At 38.3% G+C, this 13,080-nt stretch overlaps 1 protein-coding gene across 2 annotated transcripts in view; it reads left to right on the top strand.

The window, feature by feature from the left end:
- Position 1: 1 nt before the first annotated feature.
- Positions 2–13,080, top strand: part of LOC136260494 (lipoyl amidotransferase LIPT1, mitochondrial-like) — a 31,287-nt gene continuing 18,208 nt past the window's right edge. For both annotated transcript variants that reach the window (XR_010703559.1, XM_066054234.1), the window contains exons 1-4: positions 2–56; positions 5,865–5,984; positions 6,035–6,093; positions 12,151–12,214. Coding sequence is in view for 1 of the 2 variants with exons in the window: in XM_066054234.1 (XP_065910306.1) it covers positions 5,979–5,984; positions 6,035–6,093; positions 12,151–12,214 (129 nt within the window). In the remaining variant the exon portion in view is untranslated. The remainder of the gene's footprint in view (positions 57–5,864; positions 5,985–6,034; positions 6,094–12,150; positions 12,215–13,080) is intronic.

Genomic DNA, 13,080 nt, shown 5'->3' on the forward strand with positions numbered 1-13,080 from the left:
ATGCATGAAAACATTTGGATCTTCAGGCAACTGAGGAGTAGGCTAGAATATCAAAGGTATAATACGTAACTTATATTTACTTGGATGTTTCAGTAGATACATATAAGAAGAGATGTAGCATAATCCGCAGTAGTCATGCAGTGTGTCAGATGCGTCAAGCGATGGCAAGACTCTAAACAGCTTAAGTTCAAACGGCAAAAAAAAAGTGATGCACGCTTACCGCTGGTCACGGTATTGACTATAAAGTCCCTACCCAGGTACTGGTTCAGCGGCAGACCTCAGTAGCTAGCTATACATGATGACTGATTCGTGATCTGGATGGCTGGTACTGATAATATGCTATCCAGTCCTTGATCCAGTCAGAAAACCCTTCACTGCTTCAACGACGATTAATCGCCAAAAGTTCTTGACACTATTGCCTTATATCCAACTTCAATTAACGCTTCAGATTTGGCGTAATCACTGGTCAATTCCCGCAGATCGAGCTTCACTAAACTCCGGGTATGATCAGTTTTCGTCCTAGTAACTAACAGTTTATACTCGTTGATAATATGATTTTGTACAATTTTATTCATCAACCGTTAATTTCGAGATCATCAATTTAGCTAACTAGTACATGTGGAGACAGTAAATATTTAAACATTCGTTATTAAATGTTCAGTGAAATGAGTTGCAGTTTGGTTTGTCTAATCAGTCTAAGTAGCTATTCCGAAATTTCTCAGCCAGTTCAGTCACAACTTTGATGCAGGTACAGGACTCCGCCACTGGCGTTGTACTCCAGAAACTGCTGCTGGAAGCATGTTGCATGGCTTGGTAGAGTAGAACCTCAGCGCCGGATCGTCGGTCGCAGTCTCTGGATAACGCGCTGTGGTACTTGGCTCCAATGGAGGATACTCACTCATAAACATTTTGATGTCAGAACGCTGCATGATTGGACCGTGTGGTGCTCAGCTTCGCTTTCTGACTCGAATCAATGAACAGACTCAGTAACCGTATTGATAGTCTAGCTAAAAAATGCTAGCTTAATATACGCATGCGTAATCGCAGCCTTATGATTACATGTATTTGTAAGACTTACCATAACTAAACACAATTATAATGTTGAAGGTGAATAAATTAACAATTTGCTCTTAAGGCATGTGTGACTTACTAGCTAACTCTTCCATCCAAACTGAAATGCAAGCACCAGTTGGTCCTTTTGTAAGTGCATGGCTAGCTACATATACATTTGCATGGTTCCCTGAAAGCAGCACACTTCACTGGTAAAAACATTTCTAGCATTCTTTGAAAAAGAACAGTAGTTATCATCAGGCCAAACTTTGATGCTCCGAAAATCACTGTCGCTCATCACAACTTGCTCTTAAGGCACATGTGACCTCTTCCATCCAAACTGAAATGTGAGCACCAGTTGGTCCTTTTGTAAGTGTAGCTACATATATACATTTGCATGGTTTCCTGAAAGCAGCACACTGAATTGGCTACACTGTCTCTCCAGGGAGGACTCTGTAATGTCTGTATCACTAGGATCCTGTTGTGGCACCTGGAATGGAAGCCAATTCTCCTTTATTCTTCATGCTACCTCTGATATCCTACCCACTGCAGTCAATTTATAACATTAGCACATAAAGTGTGGGGCACAATTATGTGGTTGCTACTACTGCTCATGTTTTGGGTAGCTGTCCGAGTGCCTTGACACAGCATATATCACCGCAACAAAGCTTTGCACTGTTTGAGTACTCAACTTACTAAATTTTTTATTGATGGTCGTAGTTTACACTTACATAACTGGATTGCGTAGAAGCAAGCAACAATTCCTTCTCCCCTCACTACCCCATATAGCCCAAATGTTGTTTTTTTTTACACTAACAGAAGCAAGTCGGTGGCCTTATTATGCCCCTTAGATTTGGTAGAACATCTCAAGTCCAGGAATAGAAAACAAAGAAAGAGAAGAACTATATTGTCAGAATTTAATCGTCTAGGGATTCCCTGTTTTTATGATACAGTTGTCTTAGGCCATTATCTGCCATCTTCTTTGTTGTCATTTCAGAACTGTGTAAACTATTCAAAATGAGAACAGTATTAGTAAACCAAGTGAATTTTTGCCTTGACAGCTGCCGTTTTAATCTCTGCTTAATTCAAGAAGAATATTCATGTCAAAAGATAGAGTCTTAAACATTGACCACTTTCATTGTAATGTTTTCATTTCTTTGCTATACCCCTCGTGGGGTATTTTACTATCCCAGATTCTATGATGTACAGTCTCCACTGACAAATACAGTGGTACTGAAGACATTATCTCTGTATGTAGTTGGTTCAACTCTTACTAAAATTCTGCAAAACTTACAATGTTGGAGGGATCACTACACAAAAATGATGATCTCCAATAAGCATTTCTATTTCTTGTCACTCTACAGTGCACAGGTAGCTATTGTATGAGTGTGATGATCTTGAAAACTGACCTGTCCAGGTTTAGGCATGAGGCTATTATGCTCCAAAAATTGAGCATTATGCTTTTGAGCAGTGCTCAAAAAATCACCTATTATGCTTTTGAGAATTGCCCATTATTCCCAAAATTATGCCACCATAATTGGCTAATAATGCCAGTTTATTGCTGTATCAGACCATTTTCATTGATGTTTAGGCTTCAAATAGTCTTGAATTCTTTAGCTGGTTACTGTATTAGAGAATTTCATTTCAATATGACTGCTTTATTAGAGTAAATAATATTCAATGACTGTTCTATTAGAGTTTCTGACTGCTCTATTAGAGTATCTCGATCTTTTTTAACGCCAGCATAATCGCCGCATCCCTATCCAGGTTTGAGTTTTCATTATTTAGACAAAATAATGGTAAATCTATTATGGGGAAATATATGTGGGCACCAAACAGTGGCCTTAGCTACAAATTTTACAAACACTAGCAATTGCTGTTGTGAATTAAGTGGATATTGCACCACTATCAGTTATAAACATAAATATCTATTCAACAGGCAATTGACCATTTTACTCAACTATTACTACACTAGTTGTAATATATATGGGGTATAGGTTTGGGTTTGAAACAAGCTAGGGTTGAATAATGTGAAGTCATCCATCCCTCTGAGCGAGAGCCAACCCTAGCTGTAGTTCACTGTGAACTCACCATAAATTACTTTCATACAAAAACATTATTGATTTTAGAGTTCCATTTTCTTTTTCACTTGTTACACATTACTTTTTGAATGGTAGAAGGTGAACAGTGGGTAACAAGGCAACAAAAATTCAAAACAACTAAATTCTTGTGCAAAAGCCATGTTAAAAATTCAACTCTTGTCCTGTACTCACTTGATACCCTACATACTGGACTCCTCCAGGATTTGGCACAAGATATTTGTACCACTTTTAAAAAGCTGTAATTACTTTAATTACTTCTGTCTAGTTACATACACTAATAAATAAACTAGTGTCCATTTGGTTCTACTTGGGGTACTTAGAGATAATGAGTTACTCTCTAGAATTCCTATGGATATAATTACATGAAAATAACAAGGAGAAAACATCCTGACCACCTGGTAGACTCCTGTAAGCGTTCGAGCGTAAATCGGATGGCTGCAGGCTCGAGGCTACCTAGGTCCAGTCATGGATTTTTTCTCCTTTCTCCAACTTTTCAAACACACCTTAAGTAGTTAAAGTCTAAGTAGTCAAAGTCTTTGAGCAGGCTGTAGGACCAGGTGTTCTACAGACCTTCAGCACTTGTGCTGTAAAGCATTAATAAATAAAAAAATTAAATTAATTATAGATGCATAGATGTAAGTAGGTAATGTAATATATGTCTTTTCTTAATGTAATATATGTCTTTTCTGGGTGCTGCTACAAGTTACCAACAGACCTTTAGTGGTTCTCAACCATAAAGCTCATTGCTTGTCATCTATGTAATTCAATGTTGTTTGTGTGTGGTGTAATGTTTGCTATTGTCTTGCTTTGTGTTTATATATGTATGTATGGTTTAGTTTGTTGTTGTTAATCAAATCAAGCTAATTAAACAACTGTAAAGAAAAGTAGAAATTTTACATTTGAGTAGGGTTCACAGGGAAAAAGGCAATGAAACGAGAGAGGCCATCCATGCCTGCAGCTATACTAGCTGACTAAAAGGACTGAAGTATAGGGATTAAATGCCAACTAGTATAGCTGCAGGAGTAGATGACGTCCCTTGTTTCATTGTTTTTTTCTGTAATTCCTACTCAAATGTAAAGTTTCTCTTACACTTGTTTGCAGTATAAACATAATTCATTACCATCGCATGCCGCAAAAGAATGGGTCCAGACACATTAATCCTGTGCTCCCAATGACTGAAATGCAAAGTTGCCATTCTGCTTTTTTTCCCAGCTATATTCCACACGTTATGCAGCATTATAAATGAAGATCAGTACAAGAAGTGCCTCTACAATTCATCTAGTCACACTGAAGGAGTTACTGCTAATCAAAACATATGAAACACAAAGGAGGATAAAAGTAGGCCATGTACTGTAGCTGCTGCAGTTGGTCAAAAGGCACATCTCGGGCCAAAGCGACATCAAACAGTGAAGAAATCAAACCCATAGTTTTATCCGTAGTTGATTTATGCTTGGCTGGAGGCATCAACAGTTGTATAGTTAGCAGAAAAGAAATTTGTTGGAAGGGTTTGGGGTTGCTCTGAAGACATTTGTGGGTTTGGTTATGCCTAGCCAATACTATCAAGTTGTTATGAAGGAATAGTGAGGCTGGTTTTTGGGTGGGCAAGAAGGCCCTAACCTCCATGATCCTTACTACTGTGCTATATCATAAGAGGTTTTTGTTGCCTTGTTGTAAAGTGTACTGTATCTAGTAGAAAGCAAAGTCTCCAGCAGCTGTGTAAAACAGAGTTAATGCCACCCAGTGAATTCAAACCAGCACTATATAGTACTGGGATACATGTGCACCACTCAGGAACTCGAGTCTTGTGCAGGCAAATCATCCTGAGGCAACCTACAGGGAACTGTCAAAGTCTCATGGGGAGTAGCCTCAGAACCCAAATCTAAGTAAGATATGGACAGTTGGACATTTGCTTTCCCAGTTAACACCAGGTACCACCCATTGATGGGTGGGCTGCTTTCCCAGTGGCCCATTATACAACTGGATAGACCGAGTATAGTTTATTGTTCAAGGAAATAATAAACAACAGCAAACTGGGCATCAAACTTTGAACCTTTTGATTATCAAGCCATCCTCTATCCATTTGGCTATGTTGCTTCACACTGTATAGGTATTGCATCCATGATCTATGTATATTGTTATGTATAGGTTGTTAGTGGTTTTGAGGACCCGGTTGTTTCTTAGTCCTTGTCATACAGGCTGTCCAGACTTGATAAACAATAAAATCAAACTCTTATTGTTATGGAGGTTGAAATACATGAGGGTTATTGTCAGGTGATTCACAGCAAATTTTAATTGAGCCACAATCACATGATATGTGATCCAGTAACTGGAATTTTTCTGTCTGGAGTTATTTGGTCTATGTAGGGGTTAAAATGTATTGTGATTCAAATCCAAGACATACATTGGGTAATCTGAAAATCAATAGAAAAGACGTCACTGCAAAAAATCTATGGCTTGAAGTATTAGCATTATATTCATATGTATGCACCTTTTCCTTATTCTAACAATGTACCTTTTCCTCATTCTAACAATACATTGATGTGTCAAAATTCAAGCGCAACTATCCCCCACCACACCCCTCCCTGCCACACTCTACCACTTCTGGTGGACTGTGTTAATGTACTGAACTATTGTTTGTTTAACATTTATGTATTTGATATAGACTGCTAACAGTCTCACAACATCAATGTTATGAATTGTGTTGACTTACAGGAATAGATTCTGTGGTGGTGCAATTAGAGCAAATCTACTGTAAATGATTTCTGAATACTCCACACTGTATCAGCTGTGTATTATTTCAATCGCTGACAAACAGATATTTCACATATGATGGTATGTAAGTTTAGCTCAATTTGTTACAATAGTGTATAATATTCCAATAGATATCTATGTACAGAGTATCAAGCAGGGATGTGTATGCCAACCTAGCATTAGAGCATTGGTAAGTTTGGCTTGTAAGACTGAAACAGGATTTAAGTTTCCACTAGTGTGGCTGCAGGTGTATATAGGTAACCTCCCTTGCCTCATTACTTATCATTAAGTACAATAGTACTTAATAAGTGGGGATCAGCAAGAAATCATACAGCTTTGTAATTTTTCGCACTTTAAAAAACAGCCTTTTCCAGAATAAACCACCTGGAATGCATTAGTATAGCTGTAATGATGCTGTACCTTGGTTAAGCAAAGTGAAAAGTTGATTGTTTCGATGTACAGTGAATTAAAAAATAATAATTTCAAAATTCACCTGCATTTCATCTGCCTGCCTGTCTGTCTGCCTGCCTGCCTGCCTGCCTGCCTGCCTGCCTGCCTGCCTGCCTGCCAGCCTGCCTGCCTGCCTGCCTGCCAGCCAGCCAGCCAGCCAGCCAGCCAGCCAGCCAGCCAGCCTGCCTGCCTGCCTGCCTGCCTGCCTGCCTGCCTGCCAGCCAGCCAGCCAGCCAGCCAGCCAGCCAGCCAGCCAGCCAGCCAGCCTGCCTGCCTGCCTGCCTGCCTGCCTGCCTGCCTGCCAGTCAGCCAGTCAGCCAGCCAGCCAGCCAGCCAGCCAGCCAGCCAGCCAGCCAGCCAGCCAGCCAGCCAGCCTGCCTGCCTGCCTGCCTGCCTGCCTGCCTGCCTGCCAGCCAGCCAGCCAGCCAGCCAGCCAGCCAGCCAGCCAGCCAGCCAGCCAGCCAGTCAGCCAGCCAGCCATAAGACCTGGTAGGGCTAGGTGTATGGCTCCAGAAATTTCAAACAGCCAAGGTAATGACGGCAGATTCACAAATCTGTACTTTTGATTAGGTTTTGTCCACTACACCATGCCAGGGGTGTACAGAGGGGAGTTTCCAGGAGTTTCAGGAAACCTCTTTGGATTTTACACAGTACTTGAACATTAAGAAATTGAAATTTCAGGTTTGGAATCTGTCGTGGAACAGGACACATTTAAAACTTTTATCTTAGTTAAATAATAGTTTATCACATGATAGCAACACTTACAGCATTATGATTTTGGTAAAAAGATCGAGATACTCTAATAAAGCAGTCAGGCAATATGAACTACTCTAATATAACAGTCACTTAGTTGTAGTGGAAGCCCCCTTTCAAAATTCCTGCGTACGCCCCTGCATGCTGTTTGCGTTCATCATTCATTGGCCTTCCTTAATTCTTCCTGAAAAATAATTGATAATTGTGGCATGCGTTACTGCCTTAACACGTGATTATTGCACATGATTTTAATGAAATGCCTTGTAAGACAGGTATGAATGGGAGTAGTAGTCAAGGAGTCACTATCTCTAGTTGTTTTGCGGTCTTTCCAGTTTTAGTTTTGCCTTATTTTGCCTGACCAACCCTGCAAAATATCAAGAAGAGTTGGGATCTATCCTAGTGTTAAAATTCAGTGAAAGGATGTGATTGTATACAATATAGCTAGCTAGCTAGACATAAAAAGTTAACAAACTAGTTATTAAAAAAAGAAAGTAGGGATCGATACAATGAACGTGCTAGGAAACAAGCTTACAGCTGAAATGAGAATGATCCATGTAAGGAAAAAGTCTAACAAGATTAGATGACTACTTGCTAAAATGAGCATTTTAATCCCTACTTTTGGCTAATTTGACATAACTAGTGTCATTTCAAGATGTTAGGCATTAAAATGCATCTTATTTTAGCAAGTAGTGATCTAATCTTGTTTGTCTTGTACTTTTTGTTGCATGGATCATTCTCATTTCAGCTGTAAGCTTGTTTCCTCACTTTTTCTAGCATGTGTATTGTATCGATCCCTGCTTTCTTTCAAAAATTTAATTTTTTGATAACTATTCTATATAATAATATTATTACCCTACTCATATTTATTATTTCTTGTTTACTACTTTGATATATATAATCTCTCCCACTAAGGTTTCAGACTTGAGTAAATGTACAGGTAGCTGGCTTCTTTGTTTTTATTTTTAAACTCGTATCAGCACCATAATAGACTGTATGGTAGTTGTTGTTTAGCTATCATAGAGTTTCTGTAAACTCTTTGATGTGGGGATTCACCGAACATCATAAGTGTATATTTTGTAGACCTAAATTTTCTGTTTAGACTTTGTCATTCAACAAACATCACCAGGTCTACAAGAACCCTAAATGTTAAAGAAAGATGCATTAAATAATTTGAACTCCTGTTTTGCAATAAAGGCAGTTGTTAATGGCAAACATTGCTTGGTATCAACATATTCATCAACGTAAGATGGATTAGAAAGTTGTCTTTATTAAAGGAGATACAGATGCTAATATTTGTTTACATTCATGTTTTCACTGGTGCTATGGACAAACATAAGTGAATAAATGATAGGTACAATTTTATGAAAAATTCAGAAAACCAAAATGGTCAGCAAATATGTAGGCTAAATTTGGAGTGTTATTAATCTACACATTTTGCACCTGCATAAAGTAGTTCATGCGTGGCATACATACAATACAGCTTTCATGTTCCTATAGAAGTGGGATTTATATTTTGCTATTTAGCATGGGTGTTACTATTCACTGGACTGGACTACTGAACTGAAATGTTTTTGATTTTTATTGTTGGATTAGCTAAAAGCCTTCAGGAAACCTTCAGCCACTACTAAATGCTGATTGCAAACAGTAAAACAAGGAGAAAATGTCTTCAAGGATGTAACTAATACTGTACAATACTTATACACTCCTTATCCATCTGTATAGTAATACCGCAGGACCATGATAGCAATGGTTAACTATGGCGATAGAGAGTTGTAAGTCTACAATATAATGAAATAATTTTGGTCTCAGGCCATCTAGCACACACGAGTAGCTATGACAGGCAGAAAGATCTTTTTAGTAGCATGACAACGTTGAATATTACCAAGATAGATCACTCCAGGATGGACTGTGTAGCTCCAATTGTATGGCATCCCCAAAGGTTGCCCTATGTTGTTTGAGGATATCATGAATTGGCAAGTTGATCATTGGTTAAACATCACTATCATGACCCTGCTGCACTACTATATACAATGGTATATAAGGCTATAGCATAATATTGTAGTAGTAGTGGTATTAGTGCTAGTAGTGCTAGTAGTGGTGAAATCCTTGGAAGACAGCTTTCGTTTACTCCATTACAATATAGTGGGTTATTTTCATAACAGAAAATTTTGCACAAGAAGCAAAGTCTGAATTTCGAAGGATTTAATTCCGAAGAGTGACATATTTCAAAGTCTGGGTGGATTCAAATAAACAGAAATTCATGTCAAGATGCGTGAATGTTTGCCAAAAACTGACGTACTGATGGAATAATCCCCATCCCTGTGCACTGGAGAGTAGACCGAGGGAATCTTGAGTGAAGTAAATTCACTGGCTCATTTGAAGCTAGCAAGCTATAACTATCTACCATAGATTTTAGAGCAGACGGCATCAATTCCCATTCAGGATCACCTGTTCTCCAGCTGGTTATTGGCTCAGTAATGATACAGTTTACCCATTTATCATCAGTAATACTGAGCTAAAACTCAAGGAATACACAAGCAAATTGCCAAAAGTTCAATCATTGTTTTCACTTGTGGGGATTTATTTTTGAAGAGAAGGGCCTCTTCAAAATATCCAAAATAAAAAACCTTCAAAAATTACCAGCTATACGGTACGTAACACGTAATTCGGAATTTAGCAATGGACTCAAGGTTCCCTGAAAGCCTTAAGCTAGTGTGACTTAGTCCAACCATAAGGCCAGGCAAACTTGATTCACTGTTTCTCATCCCTACCCGTATCACTTTTTATCCCACTGCCTCAAGTTTCATTATTCACGTATTTTGATGCTAAGAAAGCTGGGTATCATTTCAAAGCACAACAATCATTTCTTGCACCTCAGAAAAGGTAAGTATTGACCTTTACAAGACTTTAGCTAACCATTATAGTAACAGTCAGCCTGATTTGGAGCATTTTCTGCAATAATGATCAATAAAAAATGACTTCTCGCCTGCATGGAAATCAAAAATTTTGCGGATGAGTCAAGTTTGCTTGGCCTAACATGTGCAAACCCAAACGTATGTCACTCCAGTAGTCCAGTCTGGTGAATAGTAAATAGTATAACCTATTTAGCATTTGTATGTTAATTCATGAAGTTTCAGTATATAATACCATACCTGTTTCACTGTCCATACAAAAGTCTCAATAGTAGCAGTGAAATTTATCCCATATTTCACTGGCAGCAGTGAAAAGTTGTAATTGCGATTTCATTGGCTATAATTTATGTAACAGTATTATGTAATTAGTGTTTAGCACCTGAATCCGTTACGTTAGCAACGCTAGTTCAATGGCTTTTAATATTCCATAAGATTTCTTTTCTGACGAAATATTGCAGTTTTTTAATGACAGTGACATTATAGGTATTGATACATTCTCAGAAGAACTTACGGCACCTGAACTCGATGCAAGCTCCAGCTCAAGCTCCAGTGTGTTCGCTTCAACAACGGAAAAGGAGATACAATGTCTACTCGAGAAAGACAAGAATGGAAACACCATAAAGTCTACAGCCACATGGGTAAAGAGGTTTGAAAAGTGGAAGAAGGAAAAGTGTATATCTGTAGATTTGCCAAACATTTCTGCGCTGAACTTGAACATTGTTTTACAGCAGTACTTTGCTGAAATTTGCAATGAAAAGGGCGAAGAATACGAGCCCGACAGCTTAAGAACAATGCTTTCAGCAATGCACAGATATATAAAAGGTACTGGATACAGTTACAACATTCTTACAGCACCAGAATTCGCTAGTGCCAGGAAGGTACTCAATGGAAAAGCTATTGCATTACATGAAAGTGGGAAAGGAAAGCAAAAAAGGAAGGCTGATTTTGTGACTACTGAAGATGAACAAACCATGTGGAATAATGGTATTCTTGGAAGCAGCACACCTCAAAACTTAAATTATACTATGTTCTTTTTATTGAGCCAAAATTTCAGAACACGAGGCTGTCAAGAGCATCACCAAATAAAAATTGAAGACCTAAAATTAAAATATAACCCAAGTTCTGGAGAAGCTCTGTATGTTGATTGGGTGGAAGGTCCCACAAAAACAAGACAAGGAGGGTTAGTAAAACAGGAAAGATGTGTACCTCAGCGTATGTTTGCTATTGGAGGAGATAGGTGTCCAGTTAATATATTTCAACAGCTACTGAATAAGCGGCCGGAACCACTTAAGTCATCTGGCCCTTTGTATCTTACACCATTGCAGGATTTTCAAGGACAAGGTGTCTGGTATTCACAGAAGAGAATGGTAATAAATAAAATTAATAGCTTTATGAAGGACATGGATAAGCAGAGTGGACTTTCAAACAGTAACAAATGCTACACCAATCATAGCGTAAGGAAAGCAATGGTTCACAAATTACAAAAGGCAGGTTTCAGTAATGATAAAATTGCTTCAATCAGTGGTCACAAAAGTGAGCAGTCATTGAGAGATTACTCTGACATTGACATGGAGGATCATCGACAGATTAGTCATACTTTGAGCTACAACACAAGGAGTGACTGTCAGAAGCTTAGCAAGCAAATACATTCTGATGCTGAATTTTTGCTCAGTGCAATCCACATCACTTCCCTTATACAATTTGCACAGTACATATTACCAACAATCCAGCAATGTGTTTACCTTGGAAGAAGGCTAAGATTGGAGATAAAAACTCTGAGTGAATCTTATGTGGACAATGTATTACATTAATTGTATTATACTAGCTGGACTAGTATACAAGTATAGTCAATGAACCTAATGTACAGTAAGGTGTATGCAACGAGTATGGTATTAACTTGGAATAGCATGGGTAGCAGTGAAATTTGGGATAAATACCACTCTTGTTGTATTGGAAATGGTAAATTTCACTCGGCTTCACCTTGTGAAATTTATCACCATTTCCGATACAACACTCGTGGTATTTATCCCAAATTTCACTGCTACCCATGTTATTTACTAGCACATATGCTATAATTATATAACAATAGAATAATCTTCTTGTTATGTGTCTTTATTGAACATATTGTAAAGGATATGGAAAAATATGGATTTCAACAGGAGGAAGATTATTCTCTTTTGGAGAAACTCACCTACGGTATGTAAAATTTGTAAAAATTGATATTCTCATCACACACTCGACCTTATACATGAACCAAGGAGTGTTCACAAGTGAAGTCTACAGTTGTATGCATACAATATATTTGAGCACAACTGAACACTCATGAGCTTTTGTGAACACTCCTTGAACAAATTTACAATTTATTAATTACTGGACAGCAGCTTAGGCTATTTGTCCAGGGGACCAGAAGTTACACACATACATACACAAAAATTCACTAAGTTAGTCAATTTTAATACAAACAATTCAAGGGAATTTGATTCAATGGAGAATTCTTTTATTTTGTAAAGTTAAAAGAAGCCATATGAATATGCAAGTAATTGCTGTTATTATTATCTAATCCAAAACAGCCAAGCTGTAAAAAAAGTGCGGCCCTGAGAAAGGCTATGGTGAAAAAAGATGTGAAATCCAAGGTGGCGGCCAAGAAATGGCTGTGATGGTAGGTTAATGGTAAAAATTTTAATAACGACAATTCAGGTGAATTTTGTGCCAAGACCAAGCGGCACCAAATTCACCTGAATTGTTGTTATTAAAATTTTTACCATTAACCTACCATCACAGCCATTTCTTGGCCACCACCTTGGATTTCACATCTTTTTTCACCATAGCCTTTCTCAGGGCCGCACTTTATTTTTACAGCTTGGCTGTTTTGGATTAGATTTCACTTCTTTTTGTATTTGTATACCCCAAAGCCGGCCATAAATCCGGCCTATGGCCGGCTTTAGGGCTTTTTAACCTGTCATTTTTTCTTTACTACAGGAAGAAGAAAAGATGAAGCAGGGTGATTTCTTTGTAGCTAACCTCTCTGCAAGGTGATCCTTGTGGCTGATCCCTCTACCGGA

This window comes from Dysidea avara, chromosome 7 (assembly GCF_963678975.1).
Source record: "Dysidea avara chromosome 7, odDysAvar1.4, whole genome shotgun sequence".
NCBI classification, from domain to species: domain Eukaryota; kingdom Metazoa; phylum Porifera; class Demospongiae; order Dictyoceratida; family Dysideidae; genus Dysidea; species Dysidea avara.